Here is a 24,103-nt window from a genome sequence, read left to right as displayed (position 1 = left end):
TATTATAATATATGTGACTCTCTTGTTGTTTTGCTCTGATAATGCCGAAATTTGGCTTAGGTTTAGCGAAGATTGAATTTATTTTTGTCATAAACATTGCCTTCATTTAGGCACCATGTTGCACGTTGCATCCCTTCCTCTCAAGAATGTTGACAGTCGAAAGATATTGGCATGTGCCTTGTTAGTTAATATATTAACGGAGTTATCATGGAAAGAAAAGAATGTCTCTCTTGCCACTCAGGTTGATAAAATGTCAAGAGGAGGATAAATGTTAATAGGGGGACTTTCATTATGTTACACTAGGGGTCTTATTTACTAACTTAAGGATCGGAGGGATCATATTAAAGATTTTTCCCCGACATCAATCTTAGTGCAGGTGGTATCTCGGAAGCTCAGGACTTCTAACTTGGAGTTACCTCAAAGACACCTCATAGCCACATCAGAGGCCACCTCGGATAGTCCTATGCCCTTAGATATGAGCCATGTTAGTTGGACTTAAATATTGACAATGGTTTCCCTTAACATTTTTTATATTAAAAGGAGGGCCTGAATGGAGAGTTAACTCATGGAATGGTGGGCGCGAGGGTCACCATCAACTGAATGCAAAACGAGGAGCAGAGCAACTTAGGTGTAACTTGGCGAAGTATCTAAGCAGCATGAAGAGAGCCAGCATAGAAGATGAAACATAGAGCGAAGGCACAAAGCTTTCTTTGGAAAGAGATCAAGGACATGAACTCTTGCTGAGGAAAGAGCGGGATCATGTCATTCCATGGGTCCTTTATTATGATGTAGCAGACTCATCTTGGATGGTACCAAAGACGAAGGGAGCTTCGTGGCACATGCACCTTATCTCGGAGAAGCATTTGATGGAGAACTAAGGAAACTCAACTTACGGAGGGAAAGTTGGGTTTAGAAGGCCTTGGCACGGGGTAAGAGGACGCGGAGACGAGTACTCTTCAAGAATATGCCATAGTGCTACCATTCAAATTACCATAAAGGAAGCGATACACAATGTAGATTATGCTAGTATTGGCAGGGGCCCAGGATCCAAACAATGGTGCACTAATTTCAACGAAGTCGGTGGACTTCAAGAGCTACTAGGCGACGGATTGTCCTAGAGCGATGTTTCGTCTAAGTGTGACCCGAGAGTGGGTGGACGAAGGTCGATTGCCAAAAGAGCGAACACAATCGAAGGTGGAAGAGGCTCTGCGATGTGTTGGTAGAGGCCACACATGGAGGGATCACAATCCGAGTTCATCCCACAAGGATCAGAATGCAATGGAGATATCACCAGAAGGCGACATGGTGCAACGTATCGTGGTGGAATAGTTCATGACAATGCGATACATACGAATCTAATCCCGTGAGGGATTATATCATACAGAGGTATGATTGAGAGTTACTAAGAGCTCTACTTTGGTGAAAAACACGACAGCAAGAAAAGCTATGGATTCAAGGAGTGAAAGCCATGGTACTACAGAGGTGGGTCTTCCGTGCGTGTATCGAATTTTACATCGGGTGAAAGCTTTGATCATCAGCATATGACGGTTGTGTACCATCGAGGGAAAAGTTCAAATACAAGTACCAATGAGTCCCATGGGAGAGATTTGATCATGCAGAGGTATGATCAAAGCAGTCGAAGAGTTGGACTACTTTAGAGTTCACATTCGCTTAAGGGAGCCCGACAAATCAGAAGACAAGGCTGAGTAAGCAAACGTTACTACTAAGGAAGCTAAGGAGAACATAATCAGTGCGAACCCTACAACATGATGACAGAGGCCATGCATGAGAGTTGCAATCTGTCTTTCAATCGACTAAGATGAACTACTTGGAGAACACAGAGGTATTAAAGTAGGGGGTCAAAAGGGGCGAAGAAACGATGATAAGTTCAGAAGGACTTAGCTACCCAAATCAAAGCATCGGTTAGAATGGAAGTGAACTCGGAGGAGTGCCACAAAGACATATCTACAGATCGTAAAGATAGAGATGCAGATATGAGACGACAGATAGTAGGGTCATATGTATGACAATATCTACAGATCGTAAAGATAGAGATGCAGATATGAGACGACAGATAGTAGGGTCATATGTATGACAGCACCATGGTACTGTAAAGGCAACACTTCCGTGAAGTCATCGATCCATTGCTTTCATAGAGGGAGTCGTGAAAGGGGTCGAAGAGGTGGAGTATGCAGAGGCAAACTCCAAGTACTAAGATAGGGTTGAAGAATAAAGGCTAAGAAACTTTGTAAAACCGATGTCAACGAGCTTATCATCAAAATAGCCGAAAGTGAAGGACTTTAGGTCATACAAGAGTGCACGACCAAGGAACAAAGCAGGCAGTATGCGATGATGTACCTTTGCTACTCAGTGGAATAGGCAACAAGATTGATGGAGAGACTTACTCCAAGTTGAGGTGAAAACTTCATGTATTCCAGAAGTTCGATGGTATTGAGAAAGTGAATCACAATAGCTAACTCAACGCAAAGAGTGTAAACACTTCAAATACTTCAGAAGTGTGAGCAAAGAGTAAACGAAAGCCAATAACCAGCTCGATGCATGAAGTATAACTCTCGAGGAGACGGGAGAGCAAATGAGCTCAGGTTCAAAGACCCAAAACTTCAAAAGTTTACGAAGCGATATTCGTTAAAACTCCAACAAGCATCCACCAAGTTCTCTGATGAATTCATCATGTAATTAAAAGGTCAAATCATCGATTAATTCATAAAATTCATCATATATGCTTCTATGTTAACATGTTTATTTAATTATTATAATATTTTGATGTATATTATTATGAATTTAATAAGTTTTATGAAAACAATCTAAAATCTTATTTTAGATTTATAAAATATGTTTGAACCAAAATTCTGTTTGTTTGATTAAATATCCAACATTTATTACATCCCATTTAGTTTTATTAAGAGATTTTGATGGATATATTATCATTAATTATAATTATAATTTATATTCAACGAAATTAATGTATTAATTATTTTATCAAATCATATCATCACAATTGGTATCAAAATCAATCTAATAATTAAGTATAATAACAGATTCAAGTAATAATTAGTATTAAAACTACTTTGGTATAGGGTACGACGAGATTCGAATAGAATGAAGAAGACGATTAGATTGGTTGAGAAAATTCTTTAACATGTTAATTTTCTAATCATATTCTTTTCCTAATAAGATAACACTTAGTGCTAATATTGATCATAAGATACTTATGACATGGAACCATGTGTTACGTTGTCCTAATATGTTAATGTAGATATAAAGCTCCTTCCCATGAGATTATATTGAAGTATACATGTGAATGTATATATCAAATTCTTCCCATGAGATTATATTCAAAGTAAGTAATGAGTTCCAATCTATACTGTATCGTAAATCCGTTCTTTATTTGGGTTTGTATCATGTTTCTGTTTGCTAGTAAGAGATGTTTCATAAATCTAATCATGATTCCGAGATTCTTATCTGTCTCCGAATGCGCGAGGCTGCCGAGAAGCGGAGCGGGGAGCAGAGCTGCGGCGTTGTTTCTCCAGGGAGCGGTCGATTCCCGGCTCTTCCGACGAGGAAGAAACGTAAGCCCTTGTGCGTAACCTCTCCTCTTTCCTTCCCCAATTTATAGACGGGAACGAGAAAAATAAAAGCGAGAAAAAAAAGGGGATAAATTTCCGCTCCGTTTAAACCTTCGTATCCAAACACGGGAACGGAACAGAAAGATGAATCTTCCTTGGTATGTCCGGCACTTTTGGCAGCCGTACACGTGGACGCAAGATTTTACACTTGGTAGGAAATCTTTTTCAGTTATGATATGATAAATTCTGTTTTGATTTTATTTCTTAGAGTTGGAAAGACAGTTTTATTCCAACTAATAAAGGATTTCCTTCTTTGATGGGGTTTTTGCCCTATATAAAGGATTCTTGGGTTCCTCTTGGGTCAATCAATCTTTCTCTTCTTATCCTTATCCCTTTCTTGCTTGTATGATCAAGAAGTCACAATTGCAAACTTGAAAAAGAGATCAGTAAGGGCAATGCATCACTTGTTTTGTTATTTTGTTGTGTTTATCTGTTGATATGTGTAATCCATGAGTAGAACTTTCTGAACTGCATCGGTGACAGGGAAAATGACCTTGGCAATGAGGCTGCCTTTTGTGACTTACATGAGTCATGAAGATAGGTAACTTCTTGTTTGGCAAGATTGCAAACATTAACCCTCTTCAGATACCATGTTGATAGGAATTATTTCTTATGGTATTTGATAAGGGAGAGAGTACAAGGAGTTGTTAAAGAAGTTGATGTACCTAGGTTAATTAGTAGTGCAAACTTGTTCTTCACCAAGGCTAATAACTAATTATGTATGAATGCAAATATTTCTTGTTTTGTTTTTTTGATAATCTCATATATCTTTCTTTTAATATTCTTATAATAGTTATACTAAATTTTTTTAATATTTTTTATTTAAGGATAAATGGTGAAGATGAGATTCGAGCCTAAGATCTTACGATAATCTGTCAAAGTCTTTACCAGTTAGGCTATCCAACATTTTAAAATTTTTTAATATGTTATTTTTTATTATCCAACATGTTGATCCATAAAACATAATTGCCTTTATAATTATCTTATATTATCTTTTACATAATGGGTATATAAAAAAACTCATAATGGCCCTCTCCATTTTAATTATTTTATTTAATTTAAAGAATAAATCTCTCATTCTTATTGAATAAGAATTCTAAAAAAATTTAAAATTTTTACTTTTTTGACACTTCTTGTTTGTCCAACAAGGAAAAGATCTAGAGGAGAGAATTAGAGGATATAAAGGAAGAAGAAGAGGATATAGAGGAGGAATAGGAGAAGAGCCATTAGGCAGATAGGTAACCTGAGTAGCGGGTAGGCCGATGGTAGCATGACAGTCGGTTAATAGAGATTTGGGGTGGTTTAGCATCCTTAACCAAAACCTTGAAATAAATTCAAACCGTTTGAAATTGGCTAGCCCATGTTATGGTTTTCTATCAGATCAATATTTACCATCCAATAATAATAATAATAATAATAATAATAATAATAATAATAATAATAATAATGTGAAAATGGATCTCAAGTTGATAATTGGTGTAGTCCTATGATCACATGAAATTTGCTAGAGACATTTCTTAAGGGTAGGTTTTTATTTAATCATAAGGCTAAACCTTTGTGATCTATGGAATAAGGTTTTGGGGCATAATTGTCTCTTTGCTTACAAAGGTTAGATAACATTTATTGACTCTCCCTACTTAGAGTAATGGTAGTCTTGTGCACTAGTTTAGATAGCAAATTGTATCGATCATTTGTAATCGTCCCTGATTGTACCAATACATACTAAGTGGTATCAGTGTACTGACATGTGGTACATGGGTATATATTGAAGAAATGAAGAGGAAGAAGAAAAAAGGAGAAGAGGAAAATGAAGGAGGAAAAAGAAAGAGGAGATAGTGGAAGAAGAGAAGGAAGAATAAAAAAAAGGAGAAAGAATGAGGAAGAGAAAGGGAGAAGAGGAAACAATGAATGAAGAGGAGAAGAGGAGGAAGCATACTCAAATCAAGTGTACGATAGGCAATAGTAGGTGGCTTGGGCTCTATGTGTAGGATGAAGAAGGCTCATGTTCTAGTTGTTTAGTAAGTTTTTTTCTTTATTAAATATGTCAGATCTGACCACTCGAAATGGCGGCGGGCCACATAGTCAGTCATGCCTGACTTGGTATATATCGCTCGTTTCATATCGGCTTGAGCGAAATCACATGTTGCACAAGGCACATTTACATTCATTAAACTTGTGATTCTCTATTATATATATCTTTGAATCAATATAAATATAAATTCATTTTCAATTGACTATAATAAATCTCTATGAAACTCTATTATATACTTTTTTAAAAATACCATGGTACCTTTTCTAAATTTTTGTTAATTCTCTCAATAAAAAATAATTTCGATGGTTGATCTTCTAGGCTAAAATACTTGTTTGGCATTTCATTCTTCCTTCAGTTACACTCTCCAAGTTTCATAATGTGGCTTGTTGGTTTAATATCTCTATGCTGTTACAGATCAATTGCCACACTTTACAGGCAGGTGGCTTGAGTGGCACACTGTCAATAATTGAATTCCAATTGAGATAAAATTGTTAGGAAGAACTAGTGAAGGGACACTGGTTCATTTCCTGGACTATTGAATTCAAAGAGATGAGAATGCTCATTATGTCTTAGATGCATTAATCAATTCCATTTAGTGAGATCTTTCAGTCACTTTTATGACCGATATAGGCATAACACAGCATCTATATCACAGTTCTGAAACACATGTGCAAAATCACTTCATGTCAATCTATTTTGGTAATGGCCATGCTGTGACAAGCTAACAGATGATTATTAGCTTGAGGTGCCCTGAGATGCAAAATCTTGCTTTCATATATGTAATTCTTTTATTTTCTTATGTATATATGCATGATATCATGGTCTTTGTACATTGGTGGCATGGATTTTTCTCATATGTTTTGGCATGATGTTGTGTGGCATGATGTAACATGCTAAAAATTAGGCGGGCCATGGTACAAAATTGCAAACAACACAACATGGGTACTGTATAAGGTTCACAAAAAATTAGACTAGTCAAGGTTCATAATCGCAAAAAATTAGATTAGTCAAGGTTTGCAATTTTGTGTATTGATATTGTATTGGTAAGGACTTGTATTGATACAAAACTTGGCACATGGGAACATACCGAGTTTTGAAAAAAATACTTGAAGAAGAGTGAAAAAAAATAAAAAATAAAATTGCATGTTATAGGGTTGGAACCACCCAGTATCGGTTTAGAGCCTATACTGGGTGTATCACCTGATTTACCTTGGTTCGCGTACTAGGAATATGTTGGATGGGCAAATACCATCCATACTGAAATATACCAGGTGACAAGGATCATCGTTTTGAGTATTAGACCCATTTTCGTGATCTATTAGACTAGTAGTATATACCAAGTAGCAAGGTTCGCAACACCGTACCGTACCGGTATTTCGACCTGGACTCGGTACCGGTACGGTACGGTATACCGAGCGGTACACCCAGGTGTACCGAGCGGTACACCCAGTTGTACCGAGCGGTACACTCAGGTGTGTCGAGTACTGCAGCACTGCTACAGTGCTACAGTGCACTCGGACCGGTAACAGACGGTCTGTGTACCGGCAACCTGTCGGACCGGTACGTACCACCCGTACCGGGCGGTACAGTTCGATACTGCAGACCCCTGCCAAGTAGTACTGGTGTACTGACACACTACATCGGTATATACTAGTGTTTCAGTGAGGAAGAAAAAGAGGGAGAAGAGGAAGGAGCGGTGCAGGAACAGAGGAAGAAGGAGGAAGAGGAAGTGGTGAAGGAGGAAGAAGAAGGAAGAAGAGGAGGAGAAGCAATGGTAGCATACCTAGGAAGCAGTGAAGTAGCGGAAGCAACGTTGAATGCAAGCACAGGACTCATGAACACAAGCCCTAATTTTTATTTAGATTTTTTTTCTATCGAGTTGGATGGGTCCCATTATATATTTTTATATTTTTTATTGTTTTTATTCAACTAGACCTGGTCGCCTGAAATGAGGGTGGTCCGTGTATTGGCCTATGCCTGGATCGGTACATACCCGCCCATGTTATACCATTTTGGATGGTTCAACAGTCCTTGCTGGCATTGCAAACCTTGTTCGTAACCTACCCAATGGTGTGCTATCACAAACACTAGCATTCATACACTTAGTTTTATTATTTTGTGAAGTTTCATTGAAGTTGCTTCTATTCTGTTTACAACATAAAATGATATCATGATGGTTAGACAAGATGAATAATTAATTGGGGGGAGACATAGACAAAGACATAATATTTTTGAAGACTGTATAAGAATATATATTCTTTTAGGTTTATTGGTGATATTGTCTCATCAAAGCTCAATGGCAGGAATAGGTACATGTGAGAGACCTCCACAAATGGTTTTGATCACACAATTCATATAACCTAAAATGATACGGAATGGGTGTCTATTCATTAATGTAAATTGAAGTGGACAATGAAGTTGATGAAATTACATTCTCTCTTGTTCAGATTTATAGTTCTGTTATACTTTTAATGCCTATCACCAAAAGTATTAATTTCCAAACTGTTTAGTGGAGTATTAGTATCTTTAAAGTTTAACAAATGATTTGAGTTTCATTTCTTTGAATTTACATGTTCCTTGCATGATGCAATGAAAGGATGAGCTGTTGATGAATATTACCATGAGATGATTAGTGAAGTCAAGAAATTTACATTTTTGTTTGTCGGTTTGTACCAGCAGATATGGATCAGCATAGGTCATTTTAGTCAAGCAGAGAGGCAAAACCTATAATTACATAGAGATTCATTTAGGATCGTTTTTTTCTTGTGGGATTACCTGGATGATCAAGGATTGACTGAAGAATCAAGCTTTCTACTTGTAAGGCTAAGGCTGCATATATTGACCCTTTCTAGACCTTGCATTGGCGGGTCTTGTGCTTTGGTTTTGCTCTTTTTATTATTTTGATCACCAGCAAAACACAGAATAGAATCTTTACATATAATATGATTTTCGGATTTTGATTGCCTTTTCTGTAAATCTGGTTCATCATTACAAGGTCAATAAAGTAACTATTTGTTATTTAGAATAATACCTTACCCTTGTTCAGAAATATCTATCTATTCTGTAGATATTGAGCATCTAGTTGGACAATCTAAGGTATGCACTTTATATGATGCAGTACTTGTCATAATTAATAATAGTCTAATACTATAGTGCTGTCCTATTTCAGATGAGTATTCTGGACGTGTGTGGTAATGAAGAAATCAAAATACAGGTGAAGGACTGGAAGCCAAATATATTGTCAAATATTGGTAAAGAGAAAGCATATTCTGCAAGTGTAAATGATCAAGCAGTGTCTCCAAATTCTGTCATAAGTGAAGGATTTGAAGAAAACAGAAATTTGCAAATATCAAATAGATTCTTGACTCATTCGGGTATATCAGGACAAGGGATGTTTTCTGCTGATCGATTTAGCCCTGCATGTCATTCGAGTGGTTCTTGTGCTCCACTGGGCATGCAATTCTGGAGTGCTGGGGATTATGAAGTTCAACAATTTGTTGGACCAGCATCTCATAGTATGTGATTTTCTAGTCTAGCTATTGTAGTTTCTTCCAAAATTTATTAGATACTTATGAGCTGTCATTTTTGCATTTACAGATAATCAAAATCGTCTGTGTGTTCATCCTAAATTTCTCCATTCCAATGCTACTTCACATAAGTGGGTCTTTGGAGGTATACATACGCAACATGTTATTTCTTGTGGTTGATTATATTTCTTAGAAAATAAATTTACTGATTACCTTTTCTTTTTTAATGTTTGATATCCAGCTATTGCAGAACTTCTTGATAATGCGGTTGATGAGGTAGAATCTATATATATTTTCTTTAATACATGGCTTTATTTTCTTATTAAATTTAATATGGTTGTTTGGGATGTTCTTTTTTTTTATATGATTGAAATTTTAATTGGACATTGTGGATAATTGGTTTCTAAGAAAGTACATTCTAGGTTTTTATTTGCATTAAATTCTGTCTTCTTGAGATTATCAGGTGAATTAATTATGTTGACAAACTATGTATGCTGACAAATAAAATTTCTCTATATTGCTTTCATGATGCAGATATGCAATGGGGCTACTTTTGTCAAACTGGACAAAATTATTAATCAACGAAGTGGAAGCCCTGCTTTGCTGATTCAAGGTAATTTGTTCTTAGTTGTTATTAAAATAAAATCTAATATTTTCTTGGAGCTGCTTTCCTTCCTCTTTTGGAGGTAAAGGAGGTGTCCTACATAATTGAATTGTTCCTTATTTTTTATTTGTGATTTGTGTCAAGATGATGGAGGTGGAATGGATCCAGAATCCTTGAGATGCTGCATGAGTTTTGGATTTTCTGATAAACAATCATGTTCAGCCATCGGACAATGTATAGTTCTACTAATTGGTTGTTTTCAATTTTGTCATTATATATATTTCAACTATTTATAAAAATTGTTCAACATGTATGTCAGATGGAAATGGTTTCAAGACTAGCACAATGAGACTTGGAGCAGATGTGATTGTTTTCAGCCGCTGCATGAATAAAAGGTGTCACGCCATGTAAATACCATATGTCTTATTCAGCACAGTAAGAATTTTTCTAAAGTTCTAATTTTATTATACAAAAGATCCCATGCCGTCATCATTTTGGCACCTGGTAGTGATGCTTTGGAGTTTGAATGAGATGAGGGGTTGTATTGGGTTTGTGTCACATAATATCAGGTTTTTTGTATGGAATTGTACTGCATTGTTACACATATTACATAATATAGGTTTATCTACAACTGGGAACCCGGGGTCTTATGCCTCCAAAGTTTTCACCATCAAAAAGGAGTCTGTATCAGATGAAGAGTGAATATTTTAGGTTTGTTCGATTCGTATGGGGTTTTATGATTTCAATCAATTACAGGAGGACCTGGTCTTACTGATGCAAAGGGTTCAAAACTGAAGGAAGTCTTTGTTGCAGGAAGGGAAGTTGCATTTTATTCTTTTTTTTGGACAGCTCAACATATGCAACTTTCAAGATTTGCACTTTTCCTTTACAAGTAGCTTCCTAGATTAATTTTCTGTTACAAAAGAATTAAAGTAGTTTGAATCAAGGTTTTCAATTTCGAATAATACCGTCCGGCACTGGGCGGTATATATATATATATAGGCGACGTCGTCTCGTTTTTATATATATGCAGATTTTTTTTTACTTATATATATATATATATATATATAGAGGCGATGTCGCCCTGCCTGGGGAGAAGAGAGGCGACATCGCCGAAAAAGATTTTTTTACTTTATATATATATATATATATATATATATATATACTGAAATACCTCGCTCGGTATACAGTACCGTATAGTACCGAGCGAATCTCGAAACTCCAGTATGGTATGATATTTTAATCCTTGGTTTGAATTACAATATTTAATAAAAATAGGAGAAAATTATGCTTCTAATGCAATAAGTTTTATGTTGTTTATGATCATATCTATTTTTGGCTTTGGAAATTATCTAGCAGTTGCCCTTGTTTTTATACATTTCAGGTGCTAAATGGGTATTTGTGATGGTTCTATATCATGTTTATGCCTCATAACTCATAAGTCTTACCTTCATTAAATATTGAATTTTTAAAATAATGAATTAATATTATCTCTTCTTCCAGGGTGTTAACCCAGAGTATTGGACTCCTTTCTTACACTTTTTTGAGGCAAGAAGGTTACAATGATGTTGTAGTGCCAGCAGTATGTCCAAGTTAACAATTTTCCGTGGTTCTGTTTATATGTCTTTCTTAAAGTAGTTGATTATTAAATTTTCATGGCTTTCTTCATTTTGTTTAGAAACCATCTGTTAGTTATATGTCTATTTTGTTTCCTCTAGGTGGATTACTACTTTGATCCGTCCAAGGGTGTATTTACAAATATACTTCGAAATGGTCAAAAGCAATTTTCCTCCAATTTGTCGATGCTGTTGAAATGGTCCCCTTTCCTGACAGAAACTGAGCTGCTAAAGAATGTAATTTTTAATATTTGTTCTTTCCATGTCTTGTCCTAAAGTCTCGGTGATTTGCATTTTGACATACTCTTTGAAGCACATAAAATACAGTTCATTTCCAAGACATACTTTGGAAATGAACTGTATTTAATTTTACAATATTCTACCTAGCAAAAATTATTGGGGAGTTACATAAAAAGAATAACTACAAGAGCCCATAAACTTTTTCTAAACAACTTTTTACTTCTATTTTCTTAGGATTGAGAATTTCCATGGGTTATCAGCCCATGCTGCAAAATGTTGGTATTACTTTTTACTACCCTAATTATCTAAAAATATATGCAGAATGAAAGGACATCTCTTTCATCTACAAAATAGTCCAAAATTGAGATTCTTTTCTCTAATTTTTTTTCAGAAAGATATCAATGTTATTTATCACACTTATTCTTAATTTAAAAAGTTGTACATGAGATTTTCTTCTTGTACTGCTCCAATTTAGTGATGAGATTCTAAAAATATCATCTTTTATAAATATATATGAAATGAACTTTTTAACATTTAATATTTTGAACTGATAGTTCAAAATTTAACTTTCTTTGAGGACCAATTCTGCAATTTTCTCATATGATTTTTGGCTACATAGGAAGTTTGTCATGTTTGACCATGGAAATAAAGTCACAGTGACCAGAGGTACAACAACTTGATACGTGCTTATATCTGATACTTATGTACAACTGTGTTCATTCTTCAGCAAACATCCATCTCCAGTTGGAATGTGTCCTCGCAAAATGACTATTAAACTGGTTGAAATTGGCAAGACAAGTCATTGATTTTCTGTAGTAAATATGCTGATAGTGTTGCTGATGCATGCCTCCTTATTGGTTCATACTGAATACTTGCTCATGTATTATTACATTTTCTTCAGCTAAATTTAAGTCGAACTTAAAGTGATAATGCTCCTTTGTCCTGTACGGTTTTCAAGAACTTAAATTTGATCTTCATACTCTGTCAACAATGACAGCATTTTGTTTTCTTAATAGCTGTTGATTCATGCATGTATTTTGCTCATACAATTGTATGTATCTTCTCTTTCTTTTACACTAGCATATAAATTCAAACTAATTTTATTTGACTGGGCAGTTTGATGACATTGGACATAACGGCACAAAAATAATCATATACAACTTATGGTTTAATGACATGGGAAACATGGAACTTGATTTTGAATCTGATGAAAAGGTTCGCAATTCTACCTAATTTTTGAGTCAATGAAGTTATAATTTACTGCAATTTATGGTTAGGAAATTCTTAAACAGTTATATTTGAAGCCTTTGATCATTATGGATAATGTTACCAAATATCACATTTCTACCTTTTAAAAGGTCTTATTTCTATAGCTTGTGATTTTTTCCAAATTCCAAACAAATTGTCTCGAACCGTGGAAGTACATTTAAAAGCTTTTAGGTGTACAAGTACCTTTTAATGGCTCAAAACCTTTTGATCTGGTTTTACTGCTACTATTTTCTTTTTGCAGGATATAATTGTAAGTGGAGCACCAAAGCAGGTGGAAACAAACAACATTTCAGTGACACTAACACAAAACCATATAGCAACTAGACTTTGTTTTTCTCTTCGAGTAAGTTTTATGTTTATGAGTTAAATTTATCTTAGAATGCTTGTTTTGCTATTGACAGTTATGTTAGAAATCTTACAGGCATACTCCTCCATTTTGTATTTGCACACACCGGAATATTTCAGAATTATTTTACGCGGGCAGGAAGTTGAGCATCATAGTATAGCCAGGGATCTCAAATTCTGTGAATGTATCAAGTATAAACCACAAGTTGGAGGAAGAATAGAGGTTTGTGATAAAGTTAATGCATTTGCAACATTTGCAAAAGTTAGTGGTTAAACCAATGTTTTGCTATTTTGCTTATCCAATCTATCCGTATTATAGTGAAATGGAAAACTATTATCTGATTAGCTACTTTCTGACAGTTTGATCAGTACATGATTGTGCAAAAAACTAATGATGTTAGAAAAACAAAAACATTTTAGCGAGCTTTTTTAGTTGGACGATGGTTTTTGCATCAGTCTCAATACATCATTTATTGCATCGGCCTTGATGCATCATACTTATTGAAGAAACATTTGTGCAGAAGAACTGAAGAATCCTATTTGTACAAAGTTTAATATCTTATTTACTGATCAGGCTTCAGCTCAGTATTTGACCAGTTGTTTGCCAGATTAGTTTTCATGATACCAGTTCTCTTATCAACTGATGCAGCAAAAAATATTCTCAAGAATTAAGAAATTTTATGTTACTCAACTTTCTGGGGTGCTGATTTCTTGCGGTTTACATTTCTTTTATGTCAGAAGCAGAATCTAAAGGGTGCTCTCTCTATATGTATGTATATGTATATGTATATATTGTCAACCATAAGAAAACTTTAATGTCCTTCAATAATAATCATCTTGTATCTCTAGAATCTGAAAGATCTTTTCTTGTGTAACATAGTACCTCATACATTTTAGTTATCACGTTTCTCTCTCTTAATGCAGGGTGAGGTTATCACTACCATTGGCTTCTTGAAAGAGGCTCCACTTGTCAATGTTCATGGATTTAATATCTACCACAAGAATCGTCTAATCTTGGTAAGACGTATGCTTCATTTAACCTTCAATCATAAGCTACAAGTTTACTTCAGATTTAAAACTTATGGTTTTTATCTGAGAAATAAATTCTGGTGGTAAATTGCAGTTCAGATTTGCAACTTCTTTTCAAAGCCATTTGACTTGCTTGAATATTATGTTTTATGTGACTACAATTTTTTTTTTCTTGTAATACATATTAAATATTCTTTATTCTTTCAGCCATTTTTCCAAGTGGCATGCACATCAGGCAGTTGGGGTAGAGGAGTTGTTGGTAGGAACTCAAATATTCTCTCTTCTAATTTATTGATCAATATCCTGTTACCCTTTTGCAACTTGGCTTCTGCACACAAGTTGTTGGGACTTGCCACTGCCCATTAATCTTCTTTTATCCTTATTGGTACCTTGTTTAAATTCTTATAAATGTCTGGTCCTTTTAGGTGTACTTGAGGCGAACTTTATCAAACCTACACACGATAAGCAAGGTTTTGAAAAATCAAGTCTATTTACAAAACTTGAGACCCGATTGAAAGAAATGACATATGAGTACTGGTAAGATTTATTTCATAGTGTGCATATGGAATTTATACATGAAGAAAATGTACTTTTGTGCTTCTGTATCCACCTTTTTATAAGTTTCTTTTCTATCATTTAAGATCTAGAGGTCCTTGTATAAAGTATTTATAGTGATGCAAGCAACTATAGAGAGCAAGGTGTTAATTCTTAATTTTACCGGTTGGTAGGGACCAGTATTTACTCATCCGACTGAGTACTAGCTTTATAGTATAGTTTTAGCAAAACTAATATAAATCAGGTAAGAATAGTATCACATATATTTTTCGGGCTTTGAGGAGTTGCCTTGTGCAAGGTTCGCAATTTTGGTCTGTTCTGAATCGTCCTTCTGTTAATATTGAATTATCTACAGAAAAATTATTTGAATTGTTAGATTATTTTTTATACAACTTCAACTTTAAGATTCAAATGAATTAAGTGATCACATGTATATATATACTTGATTTTACCACCAAAACAAACGTCGGACCTCCATAGGAGTGGATCGAGGTCCTCGATCCTATGTATCTGTATATCAATATTATATGTTTGTCAGACTCAATCCTAAAATTGATCCCATAACATAGTGCATTGATACATCGTATGCTATTGGTGCATCAATGTGGTGATGGTCGTAAGTTAATCGTCTTGAATCACATCTGTCCGAGGTGGCTCCTGAGGCATGTATTAGTGAATGTCAGAACTTTTACTTTTGCCAGTGATCTGTTGCTCCGTATCATATTATTGCTCGAAGAAGTATGACCAACTATCATCGTACTGTTGTTGGTCGTAAAATTCTCCATAATACAACGACTGTGAATACGATGAGCTTCATTCTGTATCTACATCGTGTAGGCTCTGTGGTATCTGTTCAAAATCATCCATTAGCTTCCCCTTTTCCTTCCCCTTCCGTGCATAAACTTGACCAATATCTCGTCGAGTACCGGTCAAAAGTATCTCGTCGAGTATCTTGTTGAAATCGATCGGTACCAGCCGGTATAGGTCAGTAATGGTCGAAATTGATTGGTACCACCTGGTACAGCCTCGTATCGCCTGATATGCGACCAAATGCCTGATACCGTCCAGTAGCTGGCGGTCCGCGTGTCCTTTTTGCTGACGAACCGATACGTACTACCCGTACCTAGTGGTATGGTATGGTATTTCAAACCCTGCCAAGTGGTACAAATCGATATATTTTCTAATACTGGTGCTAAACAGTTGATTAGAGAGTTAGTGAATTCAACATCCTACTCTCTTCTTTTCCTTCCCTCTTTCCTTGCTTTTCCTTTTCCCCATTGTGGATGCTCTGTTTTCTTTTCTCCCAATCCCCCACCCTACCATCTCCGCCCTCTCTTCCTTTGTTTCCCTCCCTTTTCTTTTCTCCTCTCTTCTCTCTGTGGCCGGTGTTCACTGTTGTTGTCTTCTTTGCGGTCTTGTCTGCCTATACCTAGCCAGCAACAATCATAACTATTGTCCTCTCCCTCCTTCCTTAACACCTTTCCTCTCTCCATATTTCTGTCATCTTCTCTTTCCTCTCTCTCTCTTTTTATCCCCCTTTTAATGGCACAATTAATATATTTATTATTACAATTCAAATTTTGCTTGAAGTATAAGGACAACTACAGGTACAAGAAACATTAAAATGTGTTCTGGATGAAAGTGCAATTATTCAAATGATCCAAAGGATTCTAATTCTATCATTTTCATGTTTTGTGACAAAAACACTAAAAGGTGTAACATTTCTAACAAAGCAATGTCAAATTCTTGTTCTAATATAAAGATAAAAATTCATATTTTTATTTAAGTTCTTGTTTTAAGGAATGTCTATATCCTTGATTATATTTTCATAATTTATGTGAGATAAGCATCTTATTTTTCTGGGGGCAAACGCCTAGCATGAGCAGGAGGGACCTTAGCACCTTATATCGCCTAGTGCTTTCAACAACACTAGATGGGACTTGAATTTTGCACACTGCTTCAGTCTCATTGGGCTTCTGGAATTATGTATTTAACTAAAGCCAATTGAGATCGTGTTCTTTTGCTATGTTCTCTGAAATGAATTTCTTCCGGCAATAATGGCTGCATTTGCTCTCAAGCTTTTCCTAAAAGAAAATAGAGCACTGGCATGTAAGTGATACATAAAAGGCAAAATATAGATTTCCCGAGACAAAATAGTGGCTATAAGGTGAAACAAAAGTCTTGGAGTTTGTTTATCACTTTATTGTGTCAAATTTTGTTTGTTGGTTTGACACAGCCACTTCATTTGATGTATTAGTTCTGCTTTACACCTTTAGAGACTGTAATATTTGCCTCGTAAGGTTTCATGTTTTGCATTGACAGGGAGTATCATAGCCATTTGGTTGGTTATACAAAGAAAATTTCCCATTCAACACCACCTCTGGCTGTTGTTCCTTTCCCACTGCCTCTTTCCTCAGGATGCAACATTAGACCCATCCCAGTAAACCCTGAATTTTTAACAGACACAAGGCGGAAGTCCTCTCATACACTGCAAGGCATTTCAGCTATGGGTACATCGCATTCCCCCAAAGAAGCCATTCCTGGACAACTTGGTACCAAGCACAACGCAAGTTTTATAGAAGGTGATTTACATGCTTCTTCTATATTAGTAACAGCAAGAGTTTTGGTTTATGTTGTTCATTTTATGATGTACAAAATAGGACTGACGAGAAAAAGAGGATATGAAGATTTTAATGCTGCAAGGGAACCTCTTAAAAGACAAGCAATGATGTGCAGTACTAGAGAGAAAGCTGGAGAGCAAAAGAAAGGAGGGCAAACCAATTACAAGCCTGAGGTTAGTAAATAAATCAGAGTTGGAAGACATCATGGACTTTATTGTTAAACTATGTAATTTAATAATTCCTTTTAGTTGTCTTTTCAAAATTTAGTGATATTGCTCCAAATTGTGCTTACTATAGCTTCATGTTGTTATTACTTTTCTAGAGGTTAAATAATCATTCAAATTACTAGAAGAATGACACAATACACAAGGCTTCCACCAATGTAGAGTCTAGAAAGGGTCGATATATGCAGTCTTGATGCTTATAAGGATATGGTTGTTTTCATGACCCAAATTCTATCATCTAATCACAGAGAAGCAGCCTGTTCATGACATCAAGGCCCAATCTTTAAATTAATCTTCAAACTATAGATCATTCAAAAGTTGAATATAACAATGGTACATTTAGTAACATGAAAAAAGGTGACTTAATTTTTGACTTGAAGTACTTATTGAAGAGAATATATAAACTTGTGCATGTCTGTCTAGTAATGTAAACGTGTACTTATGTCCATCAGAGAATGAAACATAGGACAGGAACAGTGAATTTGCCTTTAATTCTGTATATGATTGTTGCTGATATATGTAAATCTTGTTGCAGTGGAGTAATTGTGAGAGGCAGTGTCATGTTCAACAGGTGAAAACCATGATGCAAGAAAACAATAAGTTACGCAAAGAGTGAGTGAAACTTGTCATTCAAGTACACCAATTAAATATGCTTCTTTGGTTTACCCTTATTGTTGATTATATGATATCCCTAATGGATCATATGAACCTTTACTTATAGTGGTTTTTTTCTGGTTTTTCTTTCTTCAGGTGCTTGGAGCAGGAAAAGATACAGGAAGGGCTGTTGCTCAAGGTAATACTTTAACAACCAGACACCCCATTTAAAGTTGCTTGTTTGAACTCAAAGTTTAACTATAATTTTTGAACATATACAAAAGTTAGTATAATCATGTTACATTGGACATATTCCATTGTCATATTTGTAATCTTGGATCTGTTTGGCAGTATCAAAATCTTGTACTTGAGCTTGAACAAGTTAAGCAGCGGTATGATACAATGTCGGTCGAGCTTTTATCTATGGACAACACTAAAGTGGAGAAACCATGAATTATGGAGAGCCTTCATGAGTACTCATTTGAGTTAGCAGGAACCATGTAATAGCAAAAGTTTTGAAGTTCCGAGTATATATACATCACAGGCCTAAAAGGAAATCTTATAAATATTAGCCCAACAAATTTTGTATTTTTGTACATATTTAACATCCAATATGTCCTAATACAGACTTTCTCAAATCAAGGTGCTCTTCAAAACAACCACCTTGTGCTTTTCTTGTAATCTTTTTATTTCTTCGTCTTCGGGCTCGAAATCAAATGTGATATGGCCTTGTTTGGTCATTCTATAATCTGAAGTAGATTGCATAGAAATGGTTTCTAACACTTTACAAGTTCATGTATAATATAAAAATGTTTCTTGCATCTCTTCTTTCTCTTCCATGGACACTTATTACTGTGGATTAATGGTGTAATTTTATGTTGCTTGCCTAATTGACAAATTGGATTGTTATATGGCAATGAGTTTGCTTGAGTTAGCTAAGTTAGTTTGGTTTGGTGCTCCAGTGTCCAAGATTTCCACTAATGTGAAGTATGAAGATGATCTATCAATATATGTAATTTTGCACCTAATTTTATGACTTGCTATTATAAATATTACAATTTTAAAATATATACATACGTATAATCATAAGCTTAAAACAATAAATGTCAAAAATATAAGGATAGGACATTTTGTATATAGTGGTAGTAGCATACTTGTGTTTGATTAAAGGATATCTAATTCATGTCGATTTCATAAATGTCGGTAACCAAAAGTGGAGTTAGGACCTTGCATCTATCTCATCGTCTCCAATCTTGAGGAGTGAAGAGGTGCAGAGAAGAGAGGAGAGGTCGAAGAAGAGGATCCTTAAAGTGAAGTTGGACCTCGAGTCTTCTCATCGTCTCCAATCTTGAGGAGTGAAGAGGTGCAGAGAGTAGAGGTCGAAGAAGAGGATCCTTCAAGTGAAGTTGGACCTCGAGTCTTATCAGATCCTAGAGATGCAGAGCAGAAAGGAGAGGAGAGGTTGAAGATGAGGATCCTTGGAGTGGAGCTACACCTTACATCTCATCCTATAAGAGAGACTTTGGAGAGTGATAGCTTAAATGCTTATGGTTAAGAAAAATATTCTCTAAATTATTTTATGAAAACTTGAGAAATGTAAGAAACCACACACTCAATTTTTGTATTTTCAGTAGAACCAATGGAGTGCCATATTGAAAAGTAATCTAAAGAGAATAAGAATTTACAATCAGAATTCACAGATCAAATGAAGGATTCCTCAAAATCAAATTACTTCATTGATTGTGATAGATCTTAATAATCCATTTTTTTACATTTCCGATTCAAAAGCTTCCTCTGAATCTCATTTTCTTCTCAAATGTAGGTAACAAGAAAGATGAAAAATACTCATTCTCAATTATGCTAATACCAATTTAGAGCCGATCGGCATCCGTGGCTTCTTGGAAACCAGTCCCGGAAGATCTCAAGGACAAGATCTATCCCTTTCCAGGTGCATTTTACTACTCTGCTTCTAATAACCTTTGCCTGATCTCTTCTGCATTTGATATTTTACTTACACTGCATAACATGTAAACATTAACAATGAGTCAAGTGCTGATCATAAACATGCATCAAATAGTAGTAATGAAAAAAAAAATCAGAAAATCAATTTCACAGCATATCATCTTAGTCGATGAGTTGCCAAAGCTATTATTTCTTTTGAAATTTGTAATGATTCAATTATAATCCAATTCATGATATCCAAGCTGATTATGAGTTCGAATCATGTGTTTATCATGTTTATTTAAAATTTGTGTAGTACTTTCCTCTTTGATCGACTTGTGCTGTACATTTGGATTTAGTTTCTTCTTTTAATCTAATCCAACTTATATGTGAGATAGGTTGTTAAAAAATTATTCATTTCTAAGGGCTTAAGTTTTTGGGATTTGTGGTAATATGATCAAAATCTCTATTAGAAAGGGTTTGTGATGATCCAATCAAAATCTTTATCATAGACTTAATGCTAGGTCAATCTATAAAGTCGTAAACTCCGAACCCTAAACTCTAAAACTTAATAACAATACGGAGTATGATGCCAAAGTCGCAAGCGCAAAATAATTTTGTTTCTTGTGAAGCTTACCAACAAAGTGTGTCCCCATTACAAGCAATCTTTTCAGAGATCCAATCTGGAACTAATTCTAGCAATAGTTTCAACTGTTCTTCCACTTCACCTGCAGGTCCAAAGTCCCACAATTTTAGCTTGGAAAAATCTTCAATTTTGCATAATGGAAACATCAATCAATTTCCAACCTAATGTCAGTTGGCATACCTTGATCAACTATCTTAGAGTGACTTGAGATTAACTTGTTAGTTAACTCATGCTTTGTCATGACAGATCTCTTCCATGACTGAAATGTGAGTAGGATCATGTCAAAAATATTTGGCAAGGAAGCTATCAACTTTTGCCGTCTAATAGCATCGGCAAAGCCAGCTTGCTTCTCCTGCACTGCTTTCTGCTCCTTCACATTGATCTGAAAAATACAACAATTATAACTTCACTTGCTTTGACGATGGGATTTGGAAAATATGAAGTCGTCGAAAACTGTTCACTGTGTCCAAGAGAGATTGTTAAGAGAATGGTAGCACATGAAACATACAGTCTTATGCAGCAATTTATATGGTTAAACAGCAACTTTGATGTGAAACATTTCCTTAAAAACCACTAAAGGATTCATGAAGAACATGAAATAAATAGGAAAATCAGCACAATGCTTATGTTTCCTCTGTATTTAGCCTAAATTCATTTCAATTTTCTTGAAATGAATCTGGGAGATACCGTTCTCCCCACTAGATATAGAATGGTATGAAACACTGCCTATATTTTAGGAAGAGGAACAGGTGAATTCAGTCAATCTAAAACAAACAAATGAAAGAAAGACAATGATCAGTCTGAACTGATAATATGTAAGATCATACAAAAAAGGTAAAAGAAGGAACTTGTGCCAATGAGAGCAAGATCAATCTGTCAGTGCATCAACCATGAAATAGTAGTACAGAAGGCATTTCAAGAAACATCTTCAGAAGCTTTAGAGCTAAAACACCACAGCAAGAAGATGTGATAGGACTCACCGACTGCAAGAGAGTTTTTGGTAGAAAATTGAGAACATCATCACTGGCAGACAGACTTCCATCATCATCACACTCATTTGCACTCTTTTCTGGAGTCATAAACAACTTTGTTCGGGCCGATCGCCTTACGGATTTGTTCGATGGGGTTGTCCTAAGTCTCTTTGATGTTGGAATTTCCGGTGTATCAGTCATTAACCTTAAAGGAGTGCACACTAGCTTTGCAGGAGTTCCCTTCTGAACATTTGATTCCTCATGAGGATAGTTATCAGCTCTGGGTGACCCTGCAGCATCCCTTTCATTACCTCCTTCTACAATTGGTAAGGTTGTTGAAATAGGAGAACTGAGCAATGACTTGTTAGATATGGCAGATGAATCGGCAAAGTTAGAATGATCATCTTTAGGACAAGCTTCACTAGAGCACATCGGTGGAGTTTTCTCCGGATTAAGGATGGGAATTTTGCGAGAAAAATGCCTCTTAAAAGATTGTGACATGTGAGATGGCACTAAAAATTGTTGCTGGATAGGAGCGCTTGATGAGGATTTGGTGCCTGATGGATCGGCATTGATGTTCACGCTCTTATGTACACTGAGCTTTGTTGGATTAAATGGATGCGGCAGCTGCTCCTCTGGAACCTCGTCTCCCTGAGATACAACACAATAAATCTATCCGCAATCTATGAATTATTGTACATCACATCTTTTTACTGCGTAAAATCATAAACAATTACCAAAATTGAAGGTGAATTAATGGAATGCTGTGAAATGTACCAGGCAAAATAATCATCTTCAAAAGGGAGCACAATCATACAACATCAAATAGTCAAGATTTCTGAGCAACCTGCACAGAAATCTATCTACACACAGGGGATGAACAGGGGATTTTTTTGGGTACCTGGGGATGATTTTTGAAGAACTCCACAAGCCTTTCCCTGAACACTGCCCGCAAGATCGAATACCCACTTTCACTCCTCCCCTTGATGTTCTTCGCTACCGCATCAACCTGCAGAGTGACCTGAAGCTCTGGCTTCATACAGCAAGTAGTCTCATCATGCAAAAGCACCTTCTTGATCATTATAGCTTCGGGCATGATGTGCTTCAACTGTGCCAAATGCACATAAGTGAATCTCCTGAGCACAGAAACTAATCTCATCAAACTCGCTTCATATCAAACCAAGAAGATCTGCAAAAGGGCAACCCAAGTAGATCAAACCGGCACCTATCCATCAAACTCTGAATACTGGTGCTGATGTTGGAGAATGTCGACATCGACCCCTTCAGCCGAAGCAAGCGGATGGAGCTCTCCATGCAATTGAAGAACTCACACAGTATCTCATACCTGATCACGAGAGAAGCAAATATAGGCAAAATGGAACCAAAAAAGCTATCTTTTATGTCGATCATCAATAAGGAGAACTAACGTACTTTTCAGGAAGTTTGGGAAGCGTTTTAGCTCTCGACGGCTTGGGAGTAGAACATGGCCCCGAGTCATCGACCGGCAGAGGGTCGAGACGGGAGCTACCTGCGGGCCTCTGAAGGCCGAGGGCGACCCGCCGCACCTCCGTGAGGGAGAAGGCGACGCTCCGGTTCCTGGCCCTGCGCGGGTGCTGCGCCGGCTTCTCCGGAGTCCAGAGCTGGTCCGTGGTGAGAGAACAGCGCGGCCTCTTCCTGGTGGAAACGGAAGGCTTTGGGCGGGCTTCGGAATCCATATCGTGTGCTGGGAAGAGAGAGAGAGAGAGAGAGAGAGAGAGAGAGAGAGAGAGAAGGAAACAGTGGAAGGAGGAGAGGGAGTGTTACACCGTCAACATAATATAAATACAATTGCATGAAAGAAATGAACGTTGGCGTTGAACATGACGACGTGCATGAACCTATTGACCTTTGAATCAGTGTGTGACAGACATTGAATCCATTCTTGATCATATTTGAAATAGATAAAGGTTGGTGGTATTAAGCAAAAGAAAAAAATTATATCGGATGAGAAATTATCTTTCATAAAAAGATTTGTATATAAGAAAGTTATAAAAGTTTGTTTAATCATGTTGGGTGAATAAATATGAATATTTGTGTTGAATAATCTTTAAGACTAATTATATATTATCCCTTGTAATTAGTCTATTTTTAGTATTTTGATCCTTATTTTTCAAAAATTATATTAAAATTTGAAATATTTAATCCCGTTACTCTAACAAAATCTCTTTTTTTTTAATCTCATAAAATTATTTTTTTAACTATG

At 35.9% G+C, this 24,103-nt stretch overlaps 2 protein-coding genes across 7 annotated transcripts; one reads left to right on the top strand and one right to left on the bottom strand.

Moving 5' to 3' along the window:
• Positions 1-3,104: 3,104 nt before the first annotated feature.
• On the top strand, positions 3,105-20,397 carry LOC135623622 (protein MICRORCHIDIA 6-like). 6 transcript variants are annotated; one of them, XM_065126785.1, is made up of 20 exons: positions 3,105-3,590; positions 8,849-9,194; positions 9,277-9,351; positions 9,448-9,482; positions 9,741-9,819; positions 9,955-10,044; positions 10,130-10,217; positions 11,314-11,392; positions 11,529-11,663; positions 12,783-12,881; positions 13,177-13,278; positions 13,357-13,503; positions 14,205-14,297; positions 14,517-14,568; positions 14,735-14,846; positions 17,187-17,446; positions 17,525-17,658; positions 18,245-18,321; positions 18,460-18,502; positions 20,126-20,397. In XM_065126785.1, exons 1-20 carry the CDS (start codon positions 3,369-3,371, stop codon positions 20,165-20,167), a joined length of 2,310 nt encoding a protein of 769 aa, XP_064982857.1. In that variant the 5' UTR covers positions 3,105-3,368; the 3' UTR covers positions 20,168-20,397. The 6 variants fall into 6 exon arrangements, with proteins under 6 accessions (XP_064982857.1, XP_064982856.1, XP_064982855.1 ...); XM_065126784.1 differs by lacking the exon at positions 20,126-20,397 and adding an exon at positions 18,655-19,124 and having other exon boundaries at positions 10,130-10,205; XM_065126783.1 differs by lacking the exon at positions 20,126-20,397 and adding an exon at positions 18,655-19,124.
• LOC103999015 (CDT1-like protein a, chloroplastic) lies at positions 20,262-23,698 on the bottom strand. Its single transcript, XM_018831418.2, has 7 exons — positions 23,293-23,698; positions 23,087-23,206; positions 22,763-22,997; positions 21,871-22,512; positions 21,071-21,272; positions 20,882-20,972; positions 20,262-20,319 (listed from the first exon to the last, which is right to left on the bottom strand). Exons 1-7 carry the CDS (start codon positions 23,574-23,576, stop codon positions 20,262-20,264), a joined length of 1,632 nt encoding a protein of 543 aa, XP_018686963.2. The 5' UTR covers positions 23,577-23,698.
• Positions 23,699-24,103: the final 405 nt, after the last annotated feature.

The sequence above is a fragment of the Musa acuminata genome, chromosome BXJ2-9 (genome assembly GCF_036884655.1).
Source record: "Musa acuminata AAA Group cultivar baxijiao chromosome BXJ2-9, Cavendish_Baxijiao_AAA, whole genome shotgun sequence".
Classification (NCBI taxonomy): domain Eukaryota; kingdom Viridiplantae; phylum Streptophyta; class Magnoliopsida; order Zingiberales; family Musaceae; genus Musa; species Musa acuminata.
Note: the sequence above shows the minus strand (reverse complement) of the source record. Positions and strands in the feature narration are given on the sequence as shown.

Coding starts and splice junctions, on each gene's coding strand:
- LOC135623622 (XM_065126783.1), top strand. CDS start 3,369: ATGAGTTCCAATCTATACTGTATCGTAAATCCGTTCTTTATTTGGGTT. Junction 3,591..8,848: donor TCTTCCGACGAGGAAGAAAC/GTAAGCCCTTGT, acceptor GTCCTATTTCAG/ATGAGTATTCTGGACGTGTG. Junction 14,298..14,516: donor ACAAGAATCGTCTAATCTTG/GTAAGACGTATG, acceptor TTATTCTTTCAG/CCATTTTTCCAAGTGGCATG.
- LOC103999015 (XM_018831418.2), bottom strand. CDS start 23,576: ATGGATTCCGAAGCCCGCCCAAAGCCTTCCGTTTCCACCAGGAAGAGG. Junction 22,513..22,762: donor TCTTCAAAAATCATCCCCAG/GTACCCAAAAAA, acceptor GTTGTATCTCAG/GGAGACGAGGTTCCAGAGGA. Junction 21,273..21,870: donor CAAAAACTCTCTTGCAGTCG/GTGAGTCCTATC, acceptor TGTATTTTTCAG/ATCAATGTGAAGGAGCAGAA.